This window comes from Vanessa tameamea, chromosome 18 (assembly GCF_037043105.1).
Source record: "Vanessa tameamea isolate UH-Manoa-2023 chromosome 18, ilVanTame1 primary haplotype, whole genome shotgun sequence".
Classification (NCBI taxonomy): Eukaryota; Metazoa; Arthropoda; class Insecta; order Lepidoptera; family Nymphalidae; genus Vanessa; species Vanessa tameamea.
The window spans coordinates 6275754-6290921 of NC_087326.1; the positions used below are offsets into that span (position 1 = coordinate 6275754).

The 15168-nt window shown below is 29.6% G+C and overlaps 3 protein-coding genes across 6 annotated transcripts in view; 2 read left to right on the top strand and 1 right to left on the bottom strand.

Annotated features, from left to right (window-relative positions):
- The first annotated feature begins 1617 nt into the window (after positions 1 to 1617).
- On the top strand, positions 1618 to 4876 carry LOC113397893 (uncharacterized). Its single transcript, XM_026636423.2, has 3 exons — positions 1618 to 2059; positions 2309 to 2501; positions 4516 to 4876. Exons 1-3 carry the CDS (start codon positions 1757 to 1759, stop codon positions 4812 to 4814), a joined length of 795 nt encoding a protein of 264 aa, XP_026492208.1. The 5' UTR covers positions 1618 to 1756; the 3' UTR covers positions 4815 to 4876.
- Positions 4877 to 8149: 3273 nt separating this feature from the next.
- Positions 8150 to 15168, bottom strand: part of Prosalpha3 (Proteasome alpha3 subunit) — a 248723-nt gene continuing 241704 nt past the window's right edge. The window contains exons 2-7 of one of the 4 annotated variants that reach the window (XM_064217752.1): positions 10493 to 10549; positions 10327 to 10369; positions 9804 to 10133; positions 9073 to 9203; positions 8518 to 8641; positions 8150 to 8348 (exon numbers count right to left, since the gene is read on the bottom strand). In XM_064217752.1, the coding sequence (XP_064073822.1) occupies positions 8206 to 8348; positions 8518 to 8641; positions 9073 to 9203; positions 9804 to 10133; positions 10327 to 10369; positions 10493 to 10495 (774 nt within the window). In that variant the 5' untranslated portion in view covers positions 10496 to 10549 and the 3' untranslated portion in view covers positions 8150 to 8205. Of the gene's footprint in view, positions 8349 to 8517; positions 8642 to 9072; positions 9204 to 9798; positions 10134 to 10326; positions 10370 to 10492; positions 10641 to 15168 lie in introns of those variants that run through there. The other 3 variants (XM_064217751.1, XM_064217750.1, XM_026636930.2) reach the window with 3 other exon arrangements.
- Positions 11789 to 13858, top strand: LOC113397141 (vesicle transport protein USE1). Its single transcript, XM_026635331.2, has 6 exons — positions 11789 to 12087; positions 12170 to 12266; positions 12346 to 12472; positions 12712 to 12917; positions 13176 to 13317; positions 13740 to 13858. Exons 1-6 carry the CDS (start codon positions 11897 to 11899, stop codon positions 13787 to 13789), a joined length of 813 nt encoding a protein of 270 aa, XP_026491116.1. The 5' UTR covers positions 11789 to 11896; the 3' UTR covers positions 13790 to 13858.

Genomic DNA, 15168 nt, shown 5'->3' on the forward strand with positions numbered 1-15168 from the left:
GGTGAGTTATTCTCAAAGTATTCTTCGTATTAATTGATATTTTTTTATTGAAATAAATAAAAGTTTTATTCATTTCTTTTTTTTTCTATATTTTATAACTGTTGCCCTACGGATTCATCTGTTATATTTTTTGTTTATAATAATATCTACCTATTTCGTACATATGACGAGTACTTGCCCGCTGTTTGCCGTTCTCTGCTCTGGAGACTGGATCATATGATAAAGTTACATAGCTCATATCTTATCCCAATTTACAAAATTCCCGACACATATTCGCATTTAACTACACAAACAGTAATAAAATTAGTGAGACATAGACCTTTTTTTATATAATTTCATTAAAGCTTATAAACAGATAAATATTATGTAAAGAAGATACTATTGTACTGCTAGCGACATCTAGCGCCCAATAGCGGTGTCAAGTTCTTGGTACTAACTATAGATGGTGACACATTGCGTTTAAATAAAGTTATATCTAATATATTAAAAAATGTAATATCAAGATAACAGTACTTTAATTTATCTTGTATGTACTTAAATTTTATTAAAACACTTTTCAAAATAATTGCAAAAAATAAATACGATTACAAATTGTATTTATTTCTCTACACTAGTACATCTCCGTACCAAATCTACTAATAAATCAAAAATACTTGTAAAATATAAATAGCAACGACAATTACATTAAGCATACATTAACAAATAATTATGTCTAAGCTGATACCTAATACTCTTACAATGGAAATAAAACAGGATGATATTAACATCGAAGAATAATTATTTTAATTAGATTATACATAATGATAATATAATGATTACAAAGCGCATTTAATTTTTATCAATCCATAGTCCTCTCACCTTAATGTAATGATAGCGAACAAACACTTGACATACCCATGCGACAGAAGATGTGTTTTGTCATGTAAATGGGATAGGCGCCAAATCCTTTTCTTTTGTAATAAATATAAACTGAAAGATATTTACAAAATACTAACGTCAGTCCTAGTTAATCATTCTTATTATTCAATAGAATTAATTATCCAATTTTGTCACAAAAAACAATACAATTTCAGATATAAATAAACATTTGAAGCTCGTGTTTTTTTTTCTATTGAATTTTTTTTCTATTGATCTTATTGTTTTATGTTTTTGTACAATATCAATCCCTGATTCCTGAAATTATAATGAAGCCATACACATTTTTACATTTTACCTTAACTTTGAACTGCATTATATTGCCTGCAAAATTTAAATCCAAGACTAGCAACTTTACAACATCGAGGGTATGTTGTAAATTCCAAATAATTGGTAACCAAACAACCCAAAATCACAAAGTTTATCGCAATAAATCCAATCTTTATAAATCCGATTGAACATACAGAAGTTATTTTTTTTCTTATGGTAATTAACTATATATTGAAAAAAAGATATATCGATTTATGTTAGAGAGATAAATAATTTTTACTAATTAGGTCAGCCAACAAGAAATACACTGACATTCCATCACTTTATACCAGAATCGAATAAGTATAAGATAATCATTATCTTACTCATCTGATATCATAACATCACACAGTTTCTAATCTAAAAGCTGTCAATAATATTACGATAGCCAACCTGAAGATTTCATTCTATAACTTTATCACAACCAAGACACTATCTTAAGAATTCTTACTATAGTGTAGTGTTGATAGGGCTTGGGAAAAGTGTGGAATCCAAACGCAAACCGAAATAAGTCTGACGATCTTCTGGAAAAATGGATAAACCGTCAACCAGTCAGCAATCTGTTGAAAAGGTGGAAATGTTCGAAGTACGCGAGCATGTTCCTTATCAAGCGGAGGTGACGAGGGCCCCAGCTGCGTACGACCAGGAGAGTGGAGAAACCCATTACACCTCGTCCTGGTACTCCGCGTGGTCCTCTATCTGTCAGCTAATTAATTTAGTCCATCACATGCAAATAGCTATTGTGGTGTTCTGCTTGTGGCACTTCGCGTTAACGTCACAGCCTGACGGATCTATAACTAATTTACAACTGCACATCGTATTTGCTGGAACAGGCGTACGTATATTAATCTCATGAAATAATTCTAAGATATTTTTTGTTGTGATTTTTTTAAATTGTCCTAATTGTGATTTCATTGCTTTCGTATTATAGTTTTTGTTTTATGTAGGTACTTAATGTTTCTAAGGATTGACTTCCTGACCGATGACGATATTTTTAATAGCTAAATCTTTGATCAGTACCATTTAAAAAAAAGGAGATTTAAAATAACTTCAATATAATTTAAATATTTTATTATTTTTACAGTATCAACTATTTCTCGTGGAGTCTGTGTTGACGCTAAACAGACATAACTCATGGTCTTTCCAACTATCGAAAGATAGCAAGAGAATAATTCACGGATGCCTTCAATTAATTGGATCTGTTTTTGTCCTCGCTGGCACTTTTCTGGCACTGGCAGAGGTGAAGATGCAGATCAACACAGCCCACGGCATATGCGGTAAGATGACTCAAGACTCTTATCGAGACTATTGGGAAACTATTCATATCTCGAGATAAGTTGACAAGATTAAATGAAACTTTTGGGCGCTAAGAGATACAACTACGGAAAAATATATAAATAATGTAATTGCTTGCACTTTGTATGATAAAAATAGGTATCATTTTAACGAGCATTTAAATAACGTGAATTTTACGTTCAGTTAGTTACTGATCTTAGAATTTTACTTGAATTTTAGGTTCACTATCTTGCAAAACTGTTTTAATATGAATAGGAAACGTTATGATTATCTATGTATATAAAATAACAAGTCCTGACTGACTGATTCATCATCGCCGAGCGTAAACTATTAAAGTGAGGGCCTTGAAATTTGGTGAGCAGGATCTTTTTATTGAGTAGACACCCACTTAGAAAGGAATTTTGGAAATTAAACTCCTAAGGGAGTGAAATAAGGGTTAAAAGTTAGTATGGAAGTCCGTCATTTTTTAAGTTAGGAACATGAAACTTCATTTTTGAGATACTGATTAAAAATGAGTAGATACGTATTTAAGCGTTTCTGGATATTTTAGCCCTAAGGGGTGAAATAGGGGTAGCTGTTTCGTATATAGGTTAGTCTGGACGTCCGCCATTTTTGAAGTTAGAAACATGAAATATTATTTTTGGATTACTGATTAGAAAACAGTAGATATATATTTAAGTGTTTCTGCATATTCTAACCCTAAGGGGGTGAAATAAGGGTTAAAGTTAGTATGGAAGTCCGTAATTTTTTAAGGTAGAGACATGAAATTTTACTTTTGGGATACTGATTAAAAATTTGTATATACATATTTAAGCGTTTCTGGATATTCTACCTCTAAAGGGGTGAAATAACGGTTGAAAGTTAGTATGGAAGTCAGTCTTTTTTTAAGGTAGAAACTTGAAACTTTGTTTTTGGGATATTGACAAAAAATGAGTAGATAAGTATTTAAACGATTCTGGATATTCTACCCCTAATGGGATGAAATTAGAGTTGAATATTTGTATAGAAGTCCGTCCGAATTTTTAGGGGTTGACATTTCTTATGTAGGTTAGTCTGGAAATCCGTCATTTTTGAAGTTATAAGTTATTTTTAGGCTACTGATGAGAAATAAGTAGATATGTATTTAAGCGTTTCTGGATATTCTACCCCTTAGGGTTGAAAAAGGGGTTGAAATTTCTTATATAGGTTAGTTTTGAAGCCCGTCATTTTTTATGTTAGGAGTATGGTGCGCCAATAATGTAACTGATTAATTTAAGACCTCAAAAATTTTTCAACGGCACCAGACTAATATTAAGGGTTCTCTATCGTAATGTCATAGGTTACAGTTATCACTGTACTAAAGGAGAAATAGTGTATATTCCACGAATATCTAATATATATAATATACCATCAGAATACCCCTTTCATTTCAGAGAGTACAGTTCTCGCTTAAAGTATGCTTCACCATTACAATTAATAAAGCACAAGGTCAAATTTTTAGAATGGCCGCACTAGATAAATAAATAAATAAATAGCCTGCTCGAACTCTGTAAGTCAGTATCTAGCCCACGAAACTCGAACCACAAATGAGGTCTTATATTAACGTAATATTTTAAATTATTCTGTAATATAATTAATTTCCACGCGAGCAAAGCCGCGGGCAACAGCTAGTATACCTATATTTATTATTAAGATAATATGTGCTTAAGTATTTATATGAAAAGTATCAATGTTAAATCATTGCGTAGAACGCCAGAGTAAGACAGGTCTCGCAAGAAACTCGCCTGAACCCAAAAAGAATCGTTTAAAATTAAATACATTTGATTTGCCTCGTACTATTGATAATACAATTTAAGTTTCATAATATTATATTTATTTCCAATAAAAGGCTAAATATCGCTCTGGGCTCAAGGACAACTAAAGCCAGCCCAGTATATGTATTAATTACCTGTACACTACGTCCATTCCTGACTGACTATATTAGGTACTGGTACTAAAATTTTCTTTTTTTTTCAGGTGTCATCGCCTTAACCTTCACCCTTATAAGTTTCGTCTCCGGCATAATAGCATTATTCTCCTCAAAAGTTCGTTTAATGATCAAGAGTGGACCTATTAAAATCCTTCACATCGCTGTTGGTATGTTTGCTATATCCATGGGCCTTATAACTATGGTAATGGGCTTAAACATGGATTACTATAGCGCAACTCAAGGTGGATTATCGACTGCGTTAATAATACTTGTAGTTATTATTCTATTTTACGTCCTCATCCAGCCAATTGTGGACTTAATTTCGACCACCAGGAATACGATGTGACTAGTCAAAGTCGACGGTTCCACTGATGGGGACAGCAACGCGTAAGAGCATTTCAAAATATTTTTACATATACTATTATTATACTATTAATTATAATATAAAAATAATAATTTATTATTTAGTTTAAAGAAAAGTTATATTAGCCCATGAATGCGATATTGTTGAACAATGGCTTTATAGATTTATTTTAAGTCATCCAAAAGTAACCGGAGCTACGACTTATACTAATTACTACGTTACTTTACCGGTTCACCGATACCTAGCAAATTTACTTCCGTAGATTTGCTGCTACGTTTCTAATTTCAAAATACGAGATAAACTGTAACCGAAAACCAAGCAACTTAGGCCCTTAATCTGCAAGTTAAACTATACTTGGTCATGTCGGGTCCCCTAGGCATTGCACATTACGGGTTAAGAAGTCACATTTAAGAAGTTAGCTTCTTAATATTTTTTTCTTCCAATAACCAATTTTATTCATAATTACGAAGTGTTTTGTACATTACGATTATGCCATTATGCATTATGAATTTATAAACATATCTACCGTGGGGCTCCCAACCGATGCGTGACCTAGGGAGGCAATTGAACATTGCCGAATTGATAATGTAGCTCTGTTTCTATCCTACTATCCGAAGTTGCAATTAGTGACTGCTGGCTGTCGATTTCAGCTTTTCAGATCGAAGCCTGAAATCGAATAAAAGGCTGATTGCTTTTTACGCCCATTATATTTATTGTTGAAGTTTAAATCTTCATTTAATTTAAATACTAAAGTATTAAGCTATTTTAAGGGCTTTAATTTATTTTTTTATTCTTAGCGTAAATATACATACGATATATAATACTGATATAATAATAAAACCGAAGCTATTACGTTATAGTTATGCCTGGAAATGATAGATAGAGCAATATTTTTATGCGTAGGTGTTTCAATACTACGCATACAAAAATCTGGTTTGAAAGTATTTAGGTGCGCTTAATTCAATTAGTAATGAAATTTTTACTTTTAAATTTTGGACCAAATTTAACAACATAATTTTTAATTTAAACTTTAACGTACATTTTATATTCATCGGGTTTTAATTAGTAATAAACGAATATGAGCATTCCGAATTCGAAAAATCGCTATAATTTGCTAAATGTATTAATGACGAAACGACAGAAACAAAACAACTTTCAAATGTTATTAAAACGGGAAAAGTATCAGGGTGACTTATTACATTTTCATGAAACTAAAATTTAAACTTTTGTGAGGGTTGAGAAGCATGAGAGAAGAGAGGAGGGAGCAACTATCGCAGAATATACCATAGTCAGTCGCTCCTTCTTCAGCTTTGAGAGTAAATTCTTGTCATCTTAAACTAATATGCATTAGCTTCTCGTAGTATATACTGACAGAAGCTAATACGAATCCTGGCGAAAATGCTGAAAACCAAACAATACCAATAATCAGCCCATCTTTCATTTTAAATGAGCTCTTGTCCACGTCGAACGCAGCTACGTAGAAACACAAATGAAAAATATATGATTTCCCAAGTAATATGAACACCATATACCTACTTAACATCGATATTGGATATTTGTTTGTAAAAAAAATGGATCGCTTCGTGCAATTTCGATAAGTGGAATCGATACGACTCTGCTCCTGAGAGGGTTATCGCCATGTTCCATATTCCAGCTCCATCAAATCGTTTAGCTTTTAAGATTAGCGATAACATACATCAGAATTGACCAAATACTATTTTCTGAGTCGACCTTGTTCATATATCATAAAAACTTCCTACAAAATGTTAATGTGTTTTGTGATGGTGATGTATTGTAAACTGTATTTAAAATTGTTTTGTACTTGTATTGTTATTGTGGTATAATAATATTAAGTAGAATTAAGTCGCCTAATACATGTATGAGTGGTTTTTAATAAATATACTTTTAAAACAAATTATTGTTTAACTCATCACCCGCCCAATTTCTAAATTTACATTTATATTTTAGGCTGTCGTCTTAGCACCTACATTATACAATATACTGAAAAATATAAATATATTAGCGTAAATGTACTGCTATATTCACTCTTGAGTTATAAGGTCCACCTATCACTGGTTTAATAATCTGCACAGATGAAAAGAAATTTATATTGAGGTGGCACAAATGTTGCCACATTATTCCAAATTCAGTTAACATAAATCAACCTTTTTGTTTAAGCAATAACGGCATTGATTTTTTTTTTTTTTTTCTTAGTACTTTGTAGAAAAAATGGATCGGTAATAAGTATTAGTTAAAAATATAAAACGAATAAACTTAACCAAAACAGGAATTATTTGTTGACATACCTGTGTGCGACGTGCGTTTACTATCTAATAAATTTAATCCGCAATCATTGCTTAAGTTGAACGCACTCCAATCACTGAACCATCTCTCTAAATTGATACAGATTAAATATTTATGACCGTACAATATTATTGTAGTAAGGAAATTAATAACGTGTAGAATAAAAGTCAATTACTACTATCAATTCTGGCCATTAAGCATACATACAAATACTCTTTACACACGTACCTACAAAATTCCCTCATTATCTGTGATATTTTATATAGTTCGACATAGTTCCATTCCATTCTCCCAGCGCGGATTACAATAAAAAATGACATCTAGCATTTTATACTAAACCTTTTCACCCTTGAAAAAAATTTGAAACCATTCTCTATGAAACATTTAAAAACATAAATAATAAAAATGGAAGGCATGATAAGGCAAGAAAGTTAATCAAAACAATTATTGAACTCGGAACTATAGCTAAAGCTCCAACTTTGACAAACTTCTAAAATGAGCGATAAGTCCTATGCGTACTTTATATTTAAAAATGGTATTTTACAAACTGGAACAAAACAATACTAAGCATTGCTGCTTGGTAGTAGTCAAAGTATATGATTCAAATCTCTTCCAAATTAAGTAATGTAAAGTATAGGCACTTTTGGTGAATAATTTTATGTACAGAACCTCTTAGAGATAAAGTGATTTTCTTAGAGGTTATTAATTAATCAAAATTATTGATAACATATACATCTTATTTATAATCAATAGCAATGTTAATAACAATAACAGCTTTGCTGAAATAGTTATTTCTGATAAAACTTAAATTATTCTGTTAACAGTAGCTAGTGTTTTCAATATTTTATACAATTAACACTTTTTTACATTTGACAAACTATATGTATGTATAATAATAAACAATAAAACATATTATGAATTTTAGAATAATTTCATATGCTTGTGTGATAAAATGATAATAATTATTATTGCTTTTTGTTGATATTCTTAGATAAAAAAAAAAAAAAACAAAGAATTTTGTAAAATATTTAATGTGCAAATTAAAGAACCTTTAAACCTTTATATATTTTTACGATTTTGGTGGCTGCTTTTTGGCAGCCTCTGCTTCGGCTTCACTCTTTTCAAAGTCAGAAATTAATTTTTCAACCTCGGTGCTTGTTAATATTCTGATGATAGTCTTATTGTCCTTGCGTGTAAGTGTTGCCATTTCCACTGTTAAATAAATAAAATATTTTATGTAAGTATGTAATAAAATAATGTATTTAATTTTTACAGACAATTTTTATTCTATTAATGTGAATTGTATGATTAGCAAAATCATAATCCTTTTTGTTATTCCTCAATTTATTAAAAATAAAAATAAATGTAGTTATAAATTTACCTTTTTCTGGAGTGAGTTTAGTCATATCCAAAGTTTTGCTGAGAACTTTGACAGCCAATGCCTGTGCTTCAGCTAAAGTTGTTTCATTTTCCTTATATTCTTGCTTAAGACTTGACACTGCGGCCTGAAAATATATATAGCATAAATATAAAGTATGCAATATATTTACTTAAAATTAAAAACCATCCATGAAATGAATTATAACAAATAACAAAATATCAGAAATAGAATGAATTGTTTCAACCAAAAATTACTTGCTTTACTTAAAGCAGTGTATAATAATTTATGACTGTAATGAAAATGGATATGACAAAAATAAAAAATAAAATGGTTACATTATTAAAATGAGTTAAATTATATAGACGACAAATTAACCTTTATTTTCTGAAATGCTCATCAAAGTCAAAGAACTACTTTTCTAATTTGTAACTAAATAATAAATAATTAATTAACTTAATTATTTGATCAGCTGTTCAGAACCTGATAGTTAAACTATGAAAGTTTAAGCAAAGGTCCTTTTGCTATAATTAATAATCTGTTGTGTGAATTACTCACAGCACTATTGTTTCCGATGCATGTTGCCTTCCAACCTCCATAATTACCGCTGGGGTCTGACTGGTAAAGCTGGTAACCATAGTGCTTATCCCAGCCCATGTACAAAATTGACACACCAAACGGTCTCTTGCCTGAACAGAAACAAATTCAATTTTAAATAGAAGACATTGATGATTGATAGATTAATGCATGATAAATGATTTCTAGTTCCTGAAATCCTACAAGTCACTTGTATGTTGTCGGTGCCTTTGGTACAACTATCAATTATTTGATATTTACATTACGGAGTTCGATATGCATTTGGAAGATTAAAAAAAAATCTACTTTTGCTAAAAATACAGTAGACACAAGGTCTCGACACACAATATTCTACTATGTAATCAATTTCCTACATATTTTTGAATATCATTGAAATATAAAAATATAGCATTAATTTTAAAACAATATTGCCTGATATCTGAAAGGAGAGGTAGTTGCATTAATTATTTGTAAAATAGCAAATAAAAATAATTGCATTTAAAAAAAACATATCTTCATCCATTTAAAATAGTTGTTTCGTAATCACATTCATTAAAAATCAAATGTTATTAAAGTATAGTATAATATATAAAATTAATAAGATTAGAAAAGAATCTGCTTAAGAATAGAATTTAATTAGAATAAGTAGCAAGGCATTTTATTAATGATGCCTTTATACAAATTGAAAAACATAAAGTAAACAATAACTTTACCTCCGTACTGAGTGTAAGCCTGTTTAACATCACAAAGCCAAGACACTAACTGTTCACATGGAATAGATTCTCCATACTGCAGTAGATATCTCTGTGCTATCATTCTAAGCTCATTAGTTAATACATTCGCATCAGATGTAATACCAGCCACAGAGCAAACCATATCATCATTTAACTTATAAATTTTCTCTGAAAAGAACACTTCGTCAAGAAGTTTGTTGGTATTTCTTCGTTCAGCAGCTAGCAAGATTCCATCTGTGGCCAGAATTCCAAGGGATGTGCCAGCATGGCTGATGGCTTCCATGGCATATTCAACTTGATACAGTCTGCCTGGAAATGAAAAATTATTTACTTTAAGCATTGATATATAATAAAATAATAGCTGTGTAGGTTATATATTATAGATATTATATATAATATCTATAATATACATGAATAAGATAAAATTAAAATCTTGCATTGAGTAAATTTTGGAAAAAAATCCAGTCCATTTTAAATTAAGCATATTTAAAATGTTTCTTACCTTCCGGCGAAAAGATTGTTGTCCTGGTATCATAACGCCGAGCCTATAAAATAACAATAAAAAAGTGTTATTTCGCTGAATGACCAAGCAAGAACTCACCTTGTGATGAGTTATAATTTAATAGTTAAATGTTCAGCGCATTACATACAAAATCAAGAAATCTTACCATTTTTTAAAAAAGGAAGATCCTTAAATCACCAATTGTACTTAAAATATGTATTTTTTTTATAAAACTTAAATAACAGCTTCGCTTCGCCGGATTATGACACAAGGATGACATACGAATTTTCAATTGTAGTTGTTCGTTGCGTTCATTTTGACTTCAGAATCTTAAAAAAATATATATTATCATAGCTTAAAAAACAGTTTTAAGTTTTATTTCAAAATTAAGTTATTAAAATATTTACTATCATAAAAATATGTACGCTAATTTAAAAACAACCTGAAGGTAGATTCTATTTTTTTATCATAATTTAATTATTTATATATTTATAAATACTTTAAGGGTTTTCTAATAATATCTTGACTTTTTAGCAAAAATGGTAAACTGCCCTGTACCAACCCAGTCCACTTTAGACTAAGTATACCTCAATAGCTCTTTATATATGGGTTAATCGTTTTAATTTTTGATAGCTTTCCTAGTAACCATAAAATTTTACTAGAAAAGCTATCAAACGTGAAGCATTTATCAATTTACACAATTATTCGTTAATTAATCGTAATTCTAAGTAAGCTTTATGCGATTTACAACAAGTTTGTTAATAGTATAAAGCTTACTTAAAAATTATAAAATCCAATGTTTTACATTCAATTAAAATATAATTATATAATCGTATTAAACCTATATTTCATTATCTTATTTACTTGTTTATTATACAGAGTTATTTGTTTAAGTTATTTTTATTCATATTATTTGTTTCATAAGCAATTGTGAGGAATTTTTTCTACGCGATTTTTTTGTTTCTTTATTTAGATTGAGATGAATATATGCATTTATATGTAATACATGCAAAAATATATATAGCGCACAAAATGCCCGCGCAAATTGGCTCTAAAACATTATAGTATTAAGTTTCGGCAAAATGTCTAGTAATAACCTCCTTGTTTTATATTATTTTATAATTAATTTCATATGTCACTCTTAAGAACTATGTACCTTTAGTGTGTAGAATAAAACCATCTATAATATATACAAGGTTCTATCTTATTATAAGGTCATAATGTGTATTTTTTTCTATTAGTATTTCGTATAGTATTAGCAAAGTAATAACACACCGTTACTGGAGACATTAACAACACAAATTAAAGACAGCAATTTCGTTATATGTATGCAAATGTGCACCAATCACGAATGTAAAATAAAGAAAACATTAAATATATTATTATTATTTTTCCTAAATGTTTTATACTTTTATTATCTTCGTATATTTGACACTTGACAGTTGACAATCCGACAGTAAATAGTAAATGTTAATTGTTGACGAAGTCAGATTTTACTACAAATTTTATACAGCCATATTCAATTTTAGGAAATTTTGTGAGTGCAATTTTGAAAGAAAGTTTAAAAGATATGGCCGTAGAACAAGTTAAGATGAGTAGTCATACATTGCCAAAAAGATCGAGATTAGAAATGAATGTACGTCAACTACTAAATAAATGCGAATTAATTGCAAAAGAAGAACCGATAGATACAAATTGCAGGTTGAAACAGTATGTGAAGTCTCTGGATGCAATGATAAGTGAGCTCAAGATAGGTCCTGAGTAAGTTCATAAAAAAAAAAACTGCAGAAAAATAAAATTGTGGACTATTCCAAAAAATAAATTATTTTTATTTTTTCCACAGTAAGCCTCCTAAGGACTCTTTAGCTGAGTATATTAAGAGAGCAGCTTTCCTAAAAGGTTTGATTCAAACAGCGACTCTCAATACACCCATTGAAAAGGTAATTAAATATTTTTTTTATATAATTTATTATAATTATCAACAGCTATTTATGCTTAAATAATGTGAATATATTGTAGCTTGAAGCTGTACAACAGCTATCCCATGGTGCAGCTACGAATTCAGTTGATGGTTCAGCTCAGGAGATCCATCAAAAAACTGTTGCAAAGTATGGTGTTGAATTAAGATCTGAATTATTTGGACTAGGTAAGTTTTTCTTAATGTTTTATGTGTTTATATTTATAGAACAATAGTTTCAGTATTTGGGGTGAGGTGTTAAGAAGGTTACAGCTATTATTTCCTACCCCTGACAATCAATCTAAGTAAAATAAACTTTGACAAGCTAAGTAGTATCGACAAATTTGAAGCAAACTGACTCATTTTGGTCTTATAATATTAGTGTGGATAAGGAATCATCAACTAATTTCTATTAATTTTCATTCAAGATGATAGTGATGATACTTTGAGGCAACGTAACATTATTAAGGCTCCAAATTTCACAAGCAACAGTACTAGTCAAGAAGACATTGATTCCTTGCTTAAATACCACCAGAATATGCAAGAAAAAGTAGCAGAAAATATGGTCATGCTTACTAAAAGCTTGAAAGAACAATCTCAAATTGCTAGTACAATTATAAAAGGAGATACCGAGGTAAATTTATGTATAAGTTTATTTTTGTATAGATGTAAAATAAAATTTGTATAATTCATTATAGAGCTATAAATCAAAATCAAAATATTCTTTGTTCAACTAAGTCTTATTACAGTGTTGAATTTAATGTAAAGCTACCACTGTTCAAGTTATGTTCCTTTTAATGTATTGTACAACATTATATGTTGTAAAATCCATAATTTATTTTATTAATATGATTAAATCTGTAAATATACCTTTACTTTTTTTTTGTTGTAGGCACTAAAAAAATCATCAGATTTAACCGAGCGTAATCTAACATCTTTAAAAGTTGAATCAGAGAGATTACAGGAACACAGTCGTAGTGCTTGGAAATGTTGGCTCTGGCTGATGCTTGCTGTTGTCATGGCAATATTTATAAGTGAGTACATTTAAGATATTGACTTCAATATCATAATCATAATATATAGGGATTAGTATTGCACAACTGTAATGCTGATGACATCTAAAAATGATGTAAATCTCACGATTATCTTAACAGAATATGTAAATGTTAAAAATTTGCATAGTGGCATACTAATAATATTTTTTAATTTAGTTTATATATCCCAGCAAATGGGTTACTTGATGGTAAGTGGTCACTTACACTCATAAACATTGGACCATCACCATCCCATACATCTCCAAACACTGGCGATGGCGATCAGACCAACCTTATGAACGAAGATGTTATGCCCTTTTTTGCCTGTAGTTACACTGTTTAACTAATGTAGAATATGTGTAGGTAAATAATTCCTTTATAATTATCCTAATTATATATTTAATTTATTTAATTTGTTTCAGATATGGTGTTGTTCATGAAAGTTATGAAGAAGAGAAAATATGAAGTGTAATTCGAATACAATTGGTAGGTGATTTGTAAATAAATTATAAACTATTTATAATATATCCTTATCTAACTGTGCAATAGATTATGTATAACAATTGAATAATATTTTTCTTACATTATAAAACAGTGCATAATTATAATGTTTTACACAATTTCTGAACTATTATTTTTATAGGAATAAATTTTTTGCTATGCCTTTTAATCTTTTCGTGAAATATATTTCCAAAATCAAGCTTGTATTGTGTATATGAATGATTTTTGAAACTCACCAATTAATATTTATTAATCCTGCAAATAAAACGTTTTTATTTAAATTAGCTTTAAACGGTCTTGATGTAGTTATGTATAATAGGTACATATTAATAACATCAAATTACAGTGTGAAAACCTATATATATATATCGCAGCTACTTTAATTAGACTTGTAATACATTCCATATATCATGAATACATCTTCCGTACATAGAATTGGGTAAATTTCTTTAAAGTCCTATTTTAACACCGACACAGAAAACTTAGTCAACTAACAAAAACTAGTATGTAGCAATAAAATCTAGAGATAAAGCTTTTCGTGGATATACGTAGTGGCATTATTTGAGTTATATTAATTAACAAAAATGTAATATTTATGTATATAATACATACATATAAAAACGGCAACAAATTCACGTTTGTTGTATGGGAACCCCCTTAAATATTTATTTTATATTTTTTATTTAGTATTTGTTGTTATAACGATAACATAAATACATCATCTGTGTAAATTTCAACTGTTTAAATATCACGGTATCACAGCCTGGTGACAGACGGACGGACAGTGGTCTTAGGAAAGGGCCCGTTTTACCCTTTGGTTCAGTAACCAAAACCCAAAAAACTAAAAAAATAACCATGTAGCATTTCCTCTTCGTTTTACGAAATTTTAAAAACAATTATTTATTTCTATTATTTCGATAGAAATGAATAAGCAAAGTGCCCTATGTTTACGTAATTATTCGCTTTTAATTCCTAAGCTTTCTATTACAAGTTATTTTTTAATTTTTACTGCATAATCAATAATACAATAAGCTTGAACCCCAAAGAAGGAGACTTTTTTTACATAACACCCAACGAATAGCCGCTTAAACGCAGACAAAGCCACGAGCGCGGACTAGTTATTTATATTTCCTAGGAGAGAAAGACCAGGTGTATAACTTATACCTCTAATGTTACGAGTATAATAAAACTTCAAAGTTATTTTATATTTGTATTTATATTTTCTACTAGCAATTAATGTATACATAGTTCGCCTAGATATCTACGAATGTAGTCATTATTAATTACGTTATACCAAATCCAATATTGGTCCTTATGATTCACATTCCATTAATTCTATGATTTTTTTTT

Coding starts and splice junctions, on each gene's coding strand:
- LOC113397893 (XM_026636423.2), top strand. CDS start 1,757: ATGGATAAACCGTCAACCAGTCAGCAATCTGTTGAAAAGGTGGAAATG. Junction 2,060..2,308: donor TCGTATTTGCTGGAACAGGC/GTACGTATATTA, acceptor TTATTTTTACAG/TATCAACTATTTCTCGTGGA. Junction 2,502..4,515: donor CACAGCCCACGGCATATGCG/GTAAGATGACTC, acceptor TTTTTTTTTCAG/GTGTCATCGCCTTAACCTTC.
- LOC113397141 (XM_026635331.2), top strand. CDS start 11,897: ATGGCCGTAGAACAAGTTAAGATGAGTAGTCATACATTGCCAAAAAGA. Junction 12,473..12,711: donor ATCTGAATTATTTGGACTAG/GTAAGTTTTTCT, acceptor TTTTCATTCAAG/ATGATAGTGATGATACTTTG. Junction 12,918..13,175: donor TTATAAAAGGAGATACCGAG/GTAAATTTATGT, acceptor TTTTTGTTGTAG/GCACTAAAAAAATCATCAGA.